The sequence below is a fragment of the Benincasa hispida genome, chromosome 9 (genome assembly GCF_009727055.1).
Source record: "Benincasa hispida cultivar B227 chromosome 9, ASM972705v1, whole genome shotgun sequence".
Taxonomy (NCBI): domain Eukaryota; kingdom Viridiplantae; phylum Streptophyta; class Magnoliopsida; order Cucurbitales; family Cucurbitaceae; genus Benincasa; species Benincasa hispida.
The window spans coordinates 54,021,818-54,034,087 of record NC_052357.1 but is presented as its reverse complement, the minus strand read 5'-3'; the positions used below and the strand labels follow the sequence as shown (position 1 = coordinate 54,034,087).

General features: G+C 36.0%; 1 protein-coding gene and 1 long non-coding RNA gene across 2 annotated transcripts; one reads left to right on the top strand and one right to left on the bottom strand.

Annotated features, from left to right (window-relative positions):
• Positions 1-501: 501 nt before the first annotated feature.
• Positions 502-6,753, top strand: LOC120085969 (putative multidrug resistance protein). The gene is given in 7 exon segments (XM_039042324.1): positions 502-1,490; positions 1,979-2,072; positions 2,126-2,307; positions 2,668-3,125; positions 3,242-3,782; positions 3,999-5,962; positions 6,243-6,753. Coding segments are annotated over 7 exon segments (3,789 nt in total). The 5' UTR covers positions 502-1,310; the 3' UTR covers positions 6,613-6,753.
• LOC120085970 lies at positions 2,506-6,406 on the bottom strand. The gene is made up of 2 exons (XR_005484098.1): positions 6,271-6,406; positions 2,506-2,814 (listed from the first exon to the last, which is right to left on the bottom strand). It is a non-coding gene; the product is annotated as an uncharacterized LOC120085970 (long non-coding RNA).
• Positions 6,754-12,270: the final 5,517 nt, after the last annotated feature.

Genomic DNA, 12,270 nt, shown 5'->3' with positions numbered 1-12,270 from the left:
ATTTAAATTTTATTTCAATTTGGTTCCGAGGTTTAAAGATTTATGATTTTAAACTGATTTTTCATTAAATACTCATTTTGAACTATTAACATCAATGTTTACTAATTAATTTAAAATAGTTATAAAGTGAAATTTTAAATTTAATTTTAATAGTGATAGAAAAATAGTGAAACTAAGTTAATTAATAGATATTAACACTGAAGATAGAAAACAAGTAATTACTGAAAAATCAATGCTAAAAGTAAAATTCTTGAAACCAAGAGACCAAATTCAAAAGGGAAAAAAACTTAAATATCAATGGAAAATATTATAACAATTTGAAACCTAGAGACATTGAAACCAAATTCAAAACTTAAGAACTAAATGTGTAACATTTTCAAATTGAAGGACTAAATAAAAACTAAACAATCCTAGGAACCAAAAATATATTTTTCCCAAATATCTTTTTAAGAGAAAAATAGAAGGAGGAGTAAATGGACCAATTCTGCAATTTCTGTTATGTGTGTATGAGTGGGAGTGAGAGAGAGGGAGGCAATATTTAATGCAAAAACAATGACCAAGAACACCAATCCAAGAACAAATGTCCTGGAGAAAAACAATGTAAATAGAATATAATAGTATTTTCTTCTCTCTCTCTGTCTCCTCTTCTCTCCCAGTGGTTGCATCTGATTTTGTTCTTATTTTCTATTAGTTTTAAGTCATCTAACAAGGATGACAGTTTAACATTTAGCCTCAAAACAACAAAGTCTTATTGCTTCATAGTCTCCTAAGTGCAGTCCTTTTGGCCTTATGCATTAGGAAGGGAGCAAAAATTGCAGGCAGAAAATGCTTGGTTTTGGAGGTGTAAACAACTAGAAGAAACCACACATAAACATAACCATGGCCATACAAACCAGTCCAAAAGGCAGAAGAAAAAAAATAGGGGAAAAAACACTCAACCTATCATATCATTGAAGAATCTCAAATTAACAATCTTCATTTTCTAAATTTTGTAAATACATTTCTGATTCACTTGTGTTTTTCAATAACCAGAAAGAAGAATCAGTCTACCAAGTGCTTGAAATTGCTTGCAGACAAACAAATAGTACATCCAAAAAATTGACGTTTCAGGAATCACTATGTCTGCCGGCTAGGCTCAAATATAAAGTCATTCTTATCTCACCTGGCATTGGCTATATCAGAAAATGAAAGAGATCATGCAACAGATCAAGCCTGCCAGTTTTTCTAGATAGCTTAGGAATACTGCATACCTTGAATAATCTCCAAATCTGCTTCTCCTCTCTCTCCTTCTAGACCACAGAACCAGAAAAATGGCAGGCAAAAGCATGTTCCGCTACGCTGATAGCATCGACAAGTTTTTTATGTTTTTTGGGACTCTGGGCAGCATAGGAGATGGGATACAGGTTCCTCTCATGATGTATATTCTTAAGGATGTGATCAATGCTTATGGAGATAAAAACCGTGGCTTGACAAACGATATGGTTGACACGGTATGGCTTGCACCTCTTTGTTAAGTTTCCTTTTGTTATGAAAAACTCTATCATAATGTCAATGATGACAAATACTTAAACCAATAATGAGTGATAGATAGAAAGGACAGAAGTGAGCCAACGCCTAAACATTTTCAGAAAGAGAGAGAACGAGAGAATGAAACAAAGAATATGTTCCATTAGACACATAATGTCAAATCATAAAACCTAATGTTCAACCCACTAACAAATAGCTTACAACTTCCTATCATATATTGTTTGATCATAAGGAAACCAAAAGGGACAGAAAAGAAAACCGATTTCTACAATCGTGGATGCCTTCCTGCTGAGGGAAAACTGAAAGTACTAGAAACTACATTTAATTATGAACATCTGTCTTTTATCACACAGCCTACAGGCTACACAGGCTGCATACCGTTAGATATATGAATTGTTGATTCTAGAGTACGTAAAGCAATTAGTTAACTTGCTATTCTAATATGTTTCAGTTCGCACTGCGTCTACTTTATACTGCAATTGGAGTTGGACTTTCAGCCTTTGTAGGTGAGCATATTTGCTGGAATATATTCATGGGGTAAGAGGGTAATAAATAGTCTTTGTTTATCTCACTTAGCTTCACAATTTTAACTTTGCAGAGGGATTGTGTTGGGCAAGAACAGCCGAGAGACAGACATCTAGGATGAGAATGGAATATTTGAAATCTGTGCTTAGACAAGAAGTTAGCTTCTTTGATACCCAAACTGGTTCGACAACTCATGAGGTTGTCTCCCTCATTTCCTCTGATGCCAGTTCAATCCAAGTTGCCTTATGTGAAAAGGTTTGGTCCGAGTCACTTCTTCCCAACAGTGCAGTGTATGTGTCAAATATCTGTCCATAGAAACACTATCATGGAATCTATTTCACTATCTCGAAAACTACTAATTACCAGGAACTAAGTTGGAGATATATATCAGCAAGGTTTAAACTATAACTCTGTATGCAGATAAGTTTTTCTAGCATGTTGAAGTTGAAGAAAAGTCAAGAAAATGGTTCATCCATAGTAGAAATGAATATCCTTCCAACTTTTATAAACTCTAAATATGAATAATACAACTATTCGAAGAGACGTCAATAATTTAAAATAATCAGTAATTCCATCTTTCATCATGCTGATATATCTCATTCTTACTCTGTGCAGATACCTGATTGCCTTGCTTACATGTCAACATTTTTCTTCTGCCACATATTTGCTTTTGTAGTATCATGGAGATTCACATTTGCAGTCATCCCACTCTCAGTCATGTTCATTGGTCCAGGGCTCATGTTTGGCAAAATTATGATGAACCTGATAATGAAGATGATTGAATCTTATGGTGTTGCTGGTGGGATTGCAGAGCAAGCGATATCTTCAATAAGAACAGTCTATGCAAATGTAGGAGAAAATCAAACACAGGAAAAATTCAGCCAAGCACTCCAAAAAAGTATGGAATTTGGGATTAAGTCCGGTTTTGTGAAGGGATTGATGCTTGGAAGTATGGGAATCATTTACGCTGGTTGGGGTTTCCAAGCTTGGGTTGGCACTTATTTGATTACTGAGAAGGGAGAAAAAGGAGGCAATATTTTCATAGCTGGTTTCAATGTTCTAATGGGAGGACTGTGAGTTTTCTTCATCGTCTACATCCTGTGCATTCATTGCTGTATTTAGTTGCACAATTCCATACATCTGCCAAATTCAACTAAATTTTTTTCTTCTGTAAATTCAACTTCTTCAGGAGTATATTGAGTGCACTTCCTCATCTAACCTCCATCACAGAGGCAACATCTGCAACTGCTCGTATCCTTGAAATGATTGATCGTGTTGCAGAGACAGACAGAGAAGACAAAAAGGAGAAAGCCCTATCACACATGAAAGGAGAAATTGAATTCCAAAACGTATATTTTAGCTATCCATCAAGGCCAGATACGCTTGTATTACAAGGATTCAATCTGAAGGTTCCAGCGGGGAAGAGAGTAGGCCTCGTTGGAGGAAGTGGATCTGGCAAGTCCACAGTTATCTCACTGCTTGAAAGGTTTTATGATCCCACTGATGGAGAAATACTCTTGGATGGACATAAAATAAAAAGATTCCAGCTAAAATGGTGGAGATCTCAAATGGGTTTGGTGAATCAGGAACCTGTTCTATTTGCAACTTCAATAAAAGAGAACATAATGTTCGGAAAAGATGGAGCTTCAATGGAACAAGTGATAAATGCAGCTAAAGCTGCAAATGCACACGACTTCATTGTTAAGCTGCCAGAAGGTTATGATACTCGAGTAAGTTTCTATCACAAATATATCTACAGATAGGTTGCTATCTAACACTTTAAGACTTGAAGGCTAGTTATCAACTGCAAAACAAAGTATAAGAAATATAATCCTGTTTGCTAGTTTGAAACAAATTAAAAAAAAATGAAACTGACCAAAGTTGGAATCAAAGTTAGTCTGTTTTAAAAAATCTTTGGTAATGACAACGACTATAACTCTTTTCAGGTCGGTCAGTTTGGTTTCCAAATGTCTGGAGGTCAAAAGCAACGGATTGCCATTGCAAGAGCTCTTCTTCGGGACCCAAAAATACTGCTACTTGATGAAGCAACCAGTGCACTGGATGCACAATCAGAACGAATGGTACAGGAAGCAATTGATAAGGCATCAAAAGGAAGGACGACAATCACCATTGCACATCGTCTTTCAACAATACAAACAGCACATCAAATTGTGGTTCTTAAAGCTGGGGAAGTAATTGAATCAGGTTCACACAATGAGCTGATGTTGTTGAACAATGGACAGGGTGGGGAGTATCTACGGATGGTGCAGTTGCAGCAGATGGCAGTGCAGAATGAAACATTCTATGATTCCAATATTGAAATGGATAGAAGATATCGCCATAGGATGAGTGCTCCCACAAGCCCAATCAGTGTGAAGTCGAGTGGACATAATACTCCAGTATTATTTCCCTTCAGCACAGCAATGTCCATCTCCATGGGTACACCCTACTCTTACTCTGTCCAATTCGATCCTGATGATGAAAGCTTTGAAGAAGATAAAAAACATCCAGCTTATCCTTCTCCTTCCCAGTGGCGTTTGCTGAAAATGAACGCACCTGAATGGAGACGAGCGCTGCTTGGATGTTTAGGTGCTCTAGGCTCAGGAGCAGTTCAACCCATTAATGCATACTGTGTAGGAGCACTCATATCAGTATATTTTCGTGCTAATGAGCCCAACATTAAGTCTAAATCTAGAAACTTGTCACTTGTCTTCTTAGGCATTGGCATTTTCAACTTCTTAACAAATATCCTACAACACTACAATTTTTCAATCATGGGAGAAAGACTTACCAAGCGGGTGCGTGAGAAGATACTTGAAAAGCTTATGACATTTGAAATTGGATGGTTTGATCAAGATGAAAACACAAGTGCAGCCATTTGTGCAAGGTTATCAACTGAAGCCAACATGGTCCGTTCCCTCGTTGGAGACAGAATGTCACTACTGGTTCAAGCAATTTTTAGTGCAGCCTTTGCTTACAGTGTGGGACTTGTGCTCTCGTGGAGGTTAACTCTGGTGATGATTGCAGTGCAACCACTAGTCATTGGTAGCTTCTATGCAAGGAGTGTGTTGATGAAAAGCATGGCTGAAAAAGCCCGAAAAGCACAGAGAGAAGGAAGCCAACTTGCAAGTGAAGCTGTAACAAACCATAGAACTATCGTTGCATTCTCATCTCAGAAAAAGATACTTGGGCTCTTTGCTGCTACCCTGAAAGCTCCTAAGGAAGAGAGTGCTAGACAATCTTGGATATCTGGCCTTGGCCTGTTCAGTTCCCAGTTCTTCAACACTGCTGCAACAGCTTTGGCCTATTGGTATGGTGGGAGGCTATTGACACAAGATATGATATCCTCAGAACACATCTTTCAAGCATTCTTGATATTGCTATTTACTGCATACATCATAGCAGACGCTGGAAGCATGACTTCTGATATATCTAAAGGAAGCAATGCTGTTGGATCAGTTTTTGCAATCCTAGACAGGAAGACTGAAATTGATCCAGAGAACAAATCAGGGCGAGATCTCAAAAGACGGATAAAGGGTAAAGTGGAGCTCAGGAATGTTTGCTTCTCATATCCAACAAGACCAGAACAGATGGTTTTAAGGGGACTGAGCCTTAAAATTGATGCAGGAAAAACAGTTGCTCTGGTGGGGCAGAGTGGTTCTGGAAAATCTACTATTATTGGACTTATTGAAAGGTTCTACAATCCCTCAAGCGGATCTATACACATTGACGAGCATGATATTAAGAACTACAATTTGAGATGGTTAAGGTCACAAATTGCATTAGTCAGTCAAGAGCCAACTCTTTTTGCTGGAACTATCAGAGAAAACATTGCCTATGGAAAAGAGGAGGCAGGGGAATCAGAGATCAGAAAAGCAGCTGTTCTAGCCAATGCCCATGAATTTATAAGGTAAATAGAGCTAACTTCTTCCGAAGTTCTTTTCCTTCTCTTTCCTCATAAAAATAAGGTTTATTCATTTTGGTGTTTAAACTATCATGTTTGTTCTATTTTGTCCTCCTTTTACATGTCTATTTTAGTCTAATTATCGCTTTAAGACCAAAATGGATTCGAAACTTCACACAATTACCGGCAGAACAAAAAACGAATAAAGCCATCTAAAAACACAGATTTGAATCAGCAACATTACATTTTCTTCACTTCATATTTCTCGATATGCCTATTCTAACAGTGGAATGAAAGATGAGTACGATACATACTGCGGAGAGCGAGGAGCTCAGCTATCAGGAGGGCAAAAGCAAAGAATCGCACTGGCTCGAGCAATCCTGAAGAACCCATCAATCCTGCTGCTAGATGAGGCAACAAGCGCACTGGACAGTGTATCAGAGAATTTGGTGCAGGAAGCCCTAGAGAAGATGATGGTTGGGAGAACTTGCATAATTGTTGCTCACCGATTATCGACGATCCAGAAGGCGAACACCATCGCGGTGATCAAGAACGGGAAGGTCGTGGAACAAGGATCGCACAGTGAGCTGATTTCAATGGGGCAACGTGGAGAGTACTATTCTTTGACAAAATCGCAGGCCGCATTGAATCTTTGAGAATTCATATGGGGTTTTTTAGGGTTTAAACTTGTTGCAATTGTAAGTCTTTTTGTGGGATGGAAGAGGAATTGAATCAGTCTGCTTAATTCTTGTGAATATGATGATGATGAGAATGAACCCACATGAAATTAGAAATTTAATTTGTCCACGTTATATACTTTATGTCAATTAAATTATACTTTTATATATATTTTGCAAAGATAGTGGATTAAAGTGAACATGAGTGTAGCTTAACATGAGCATAGCTCGAAGTCAGAAGTTCGATTCCTCCAACCCACACTTTAATTATAATACATATATATATTTTGCAAAGATAGTGGATTAAAACGCGTAAAGGGAAATCAACTCTAATCTCATAATACAAGTACTAGCTTAGTTGAGCTAATTTTAGATAACCTAATAGAGCCGCTCTTGGATCTGGTTCTTCTCTATAGGTGAGATTGAAAAATCTTGCTGAGGATGAGATTGCTAGTATTTTTTAAGGGGTTGAATTGTCATTTTTTAGCTTAAACCCCTACACACCAAATACCAAATCTTAACTTTTGTTTTTTCAAAATAACACATGAATTTCACCTTTGGAATGATAGTTATGAATTACATTTGGTTGAAAGATGATAGAGAAAGGATGAAGAGGAATAAGAGAGAGAGAAGGGAAAAAGGGAGAAAGAGGATAGGAAAATTCCACAAAATGACCTAGAAATCAAAAACTTTTCTATGACTACCTCTTACTAAAAACTTTTATATGGTTGACCTTTTTGCTATGTGAAATACTAGTTATACCCCCAAATTTTGAAAAATCATTTCATCAACTTCCTTTCCTTCTTTCTGATTCGTTCATTCAATGATAACATAGGTATTCAATGCAACACCAACATTCTACCAAAAGCATTTATTCTCAACTGATATTCTATACCAACATTTAATGTTATTGAAATCAAACACGAGACAAGTAATGGAAGGTCACACTCAGTTATTCACTTTCAATCGAACTCCCCAACTTTTTCTCCCATTGTTCACTCAGAGTTTCAGTCTAACATTCTCATTGTTTTCACGGAGTTTCATCATTCAGTTCACTTTGTCATTGGGTATAAAGCAAGATCGTTCGTCAAAACCAAAAATAGAGAGAATGTAAGTGTTTACAAATTATTTTTCTCACAAGATCGCTTTCATAAAGATAGGAGATCGTTCACCAAAATGTAAGTGATCGTTTAGTATTATATAAACGATCACTTGTTTACAACTAAACGATCAATTACATTTACATGGGTGATCGCTAACATAAAGATGGGTGATCACTTATATATTGCTAGGTGATTTAGGATTTGCTAGGCGATGGCTTATAACTTGTTGGACGATCGCTTATTACTTACTATCGGGTGATCGCTTACTTTAATGCAATTCAAATCCAATTGTCAATTTTCTAATTACATGCATCTTTGTACAACTTGGTGGGGAATGGGACCAATCCAAAAACAATTATGTTGGAGGTCATAGGAAAGGTTTGAAGGTAAAAAATAATATAACATCTAATGAATTAGTGAGTATTCTGCACCAGCGATTGAACATCAATTTGGATATGTATGATATACATATCAAATATTGTTCACTCTATTGGTCCCAACTCTCCCAGTTGACATAGTTGGTGATGAAGACCTTAACTTCTTACTAGAAGGCAGTGATGCATCCCAGATGTCGTTGTTTGTATCTGTTACACCTCGTGAAAGTCATGGAGTAGACACATATAATATGTATCAATAGTGCAATCTAACTATTCAAACCATTCCAACCACTCAAAACTTTGGGGCCACAACTATTCCAACACATAATATTCCCACCATGTCTCCACTAGATGAGAATATTCAGTCATATAACTTAGGGGATGGTAGAAATGAAGCTTGGATTGGTCACAACATCCAATCTAGATGTACTCAGCAGTTTGATACTGACCATTTATATGGACAATCTTCAGGACCTCAAACAATTCCAACACCTTCCATTCATGTTACAACCCCACCTTTAGTTCAAATGCACCAGACTATCGGAGGCCCATCGTATGACAACCTCATCATCATACCTCACAATTGTCTGAATGACAATGATATAAATGTTGGTAAGATTTTCTTTTCAAAACATGATTTATTGGTTAAATTGTCAATGCTTGCAATAAAAAAGAACTTTTACTAGCGAAGAAGTCGACAAAGAGCTTGCTAACTATATGGTTTTTTGGTGGAGGAATGCAAGTGGAGTGTTCGTGCAAAAAAATGGAAGGAAGTGATCCATTCAAAATGATGAAGTATCCAAGTGTCCATACATTTGCTCTTAAAATGAGAATGGGTAATCATTGACAAGCAAAATGTTGGGTTATTCGACACTAAATCAAGTCCAAATAAGATCAAGTTGGTCGAACATACTGCCCAAAGGATATAATTGAAGATGTCTCGCGAGATTATGGGGTGAATATAAGCTATGGGCGAGCTTATCGCGAGGTTCGTCAAAAGGATCATATACTCTTGTTAACATATATCAGAGGCACTGAAGCTAGCAAATCTGGGCACAGTCTTTGAGGTTGAAGTAGAAGACGAACAATACTTAAGTACGTCTTCATGGTACTCGATCCATTTATTAGGGGATTCTTGAACTGCATCCGCCCTGTAATCATTGTTAAAGGGACACGTTTGCACAAGAAATACAAATGTATGTTGTTAATATCAGCATGTATTGATGGCAATAACAACATAATCATATCGCGTTCAGTATTGTAGATGGTGAGAATGATGCATCATGGACTTGGTTCATTACTCATTTGAGGACTTCAATTGGAGACTTTCCAAATTTAGCGATTATATCAGATCGTCACATTTTCCATTGGAAAGGTTGTCGCAAGAATATTCCCCAAGCATGCCAGTGTATATACCACATTCAGAATAATTTGATTGACAGATTCAAGAATAAGGACATAGTCTCACACTTCTATCTTGCGGCCAAAGCTTATAGGATATCCGAGTTTCAGATATCTTGGGCTAAGCTCCATAAATATCCTGGGATGATGGCATATCTTGAGGAAGTTGTAATACAACGATGGGCAAGGATTTATCAAGTCCATTGTAGGTATGACAAGATGACGACGAATATAGTAAAATACCTCAATGGAGTGTTAAAAGATGAAAGAGAACTTCCAATCACGAAGTTGTTGGTGTTGGATTTTATGTCCTAAAACTCGTAAATAGTAAATGTTATTAATCGACTGTCATCAATAAAGTGTTATGATGTTAATCAATAAATGTTACTGTTTGTATTGTTGTCTATTTTATCTAAATAACCCTAAATCCAATAAATTTGTTAGAGTTAGAAAACATACAGTGGAAGAAAAACAGATCATTAAGCATTCTAATTCATTAAATTTGGCTTTGAATTAACCATGCTCATAAACTAATAAGAGGATTTCATGTCATACCTTTGAAGAACAACTTGAATCTCGAATTCCAACTACAATTCTTCTTTAATTAAGCTTGTAAACCACCTCAAGGCCTTCCCTACTATCCTCTTGGTGCCTTGGATTGAGTAGTGAGACTCAAAATAAGCTTGGATTAAGGGAATATGGAGAGGAGGTCACTAGTTTCAGCAGAAAAATTGAAGAACAATTTTTTCAGCTTTTCTTTTTCAATTCAGCAATTGTCGCTCTCCCATTTCTCAGCAATTAAAACAACATGTTCATAAGAAAATAGAGGGTTTCAAGAAATTACCTTTGAAGACCTTCTTCAATCCACGAATTCAGCTTAAATCTTTAATCCAAAAGCTTGTAGAACACCACTTGATCTTCCCTACTATTCTCTTGAATCTTAGATTGATTTGTGGGAATCAAAATGAGTTGAATTTGAGGGAATTTTTAAACAACACCATGGGTTTTTCTGCTAGAAGAAGAAGAACTTCTTTTCTTCACAAAACCAGAGATCAAGGTTGCATGGCGACGAATTCTCACACCAAAGCTAAGTATTTATTCCATTTCTTCATGCAATCTTATTGCATACAAATTGGACAACACCTACTTGGTATTTTTAGTGGATTTTAGGTGGTGAAAGTGGGATAAACCTATAAAATTGGGTTTTTCGATTTTTTTTAAATTTAATTTAAAAGAAAACAATTTTCAAATTTGAATTTAAATTTCTAAAATTTAAATTAAAACAAAATTAAGTTTAATGATTGAATTTTCACAAAATTCAATTTTAAGTTCATTCAAATAATCAATTAATTAATTAAATAATCTAATTAATTAAAATAATTTAATATCCAATATTAAATTAATAAAACATCAATTCCACAATCATAAACCTTTATTCATGTAATTTTAATATTTAAATCATATTTAAATATTATCCAATTCTCCAATTTCGTTTAATTCATCAATTAAATGTGTAATTATATCGTAATAATTACTAATTCCCTTAATTCAAATTTAAACGTTTCAAATTTTCTCATCACTCTATTCTAAGGTTTAATCCATCTATGAGCTAGTAGGGGGACATAATGGATCTACAGATAATGGGCTTCAACAATTCGAGATTAATTGACTAAACTCTTTAAATCGATTTAATCAACATTCATTAACTACTGGGTCATTCCACTAAAGCCCAGTAATTGTACTCCCCTCATTGTAGATATATTTATGTCCACTTGATTTAACCATAATCAGTAAGTCGACCCTTCACAAGTCATTCGTAATAACGACAAGGTCAAATGCTGTTTTACCTCCCGAGATTACATCTTGCTCCTTAAGTTCCATTAATCCTTTATGGTTTTTTATCTAATCACCAAACCGAGCCCCTCTCGGGTCAATGAGAGGATGGGGTCTCTTGTTCAAGACCTGAAATTAGTACTTAAGAGAACAACCTCTCTTCTAACTCTAAAAGGGAGTAGAAGTGAATTCCGTCTTACACCCTATGTCCCCAACTATCTACTCGATCTTACCCCTGAAATGGAAGGTTTATTGAACTAGAGCTGTAGAGCCAACCCTCACCTAGGCAAATCTAAGGATAATCCCGAATAAATAAGAGTTCGTAGTTAGCTCAGGATTAAGGTCGAGTTACATAGGTCATTGATTTGAAATAGTCAGTCTTAAACAATAAACAACGATATACAATACGAGTGACTCATTTCTTGGTCCAGTCTTATACAAACTCTTTGCATAGGACGCCCCCACTTGCATGTCTCCTACATGAACGATTAAGGATCACATCATTTGTACTAAATACAAAGTGGGTCGCAATCTATAGTGTTACCAAAATAACATACATAACCTTATTCGTATACTATAGATAATTTTGGCTATTTACTCTAACGTGATCCATCTTTTATTGTACTGGGCATGTTATGCCTTAGTTTATTATTTGTGTACTTGTATTTTTATTAACTAGCTTTAGGTCAAGTGGGAGATTGTTAGAGTTGATGTCCTAAATCTCGTAGGGTCCTATAGTTTGTAAACATTGTATGAACAAACTCATTTTATATTTGATAAAATATGTGATATTTTATTCATTGTCTATAAAATATGTGATATTTTAGTTGTATTAACCACAAACCAATAAACTAACATCCAAGGTTATCTTTGTAATTTAAATATGTATGTGTCGACATAAGGGTGGATCATGTTTAAGTGAT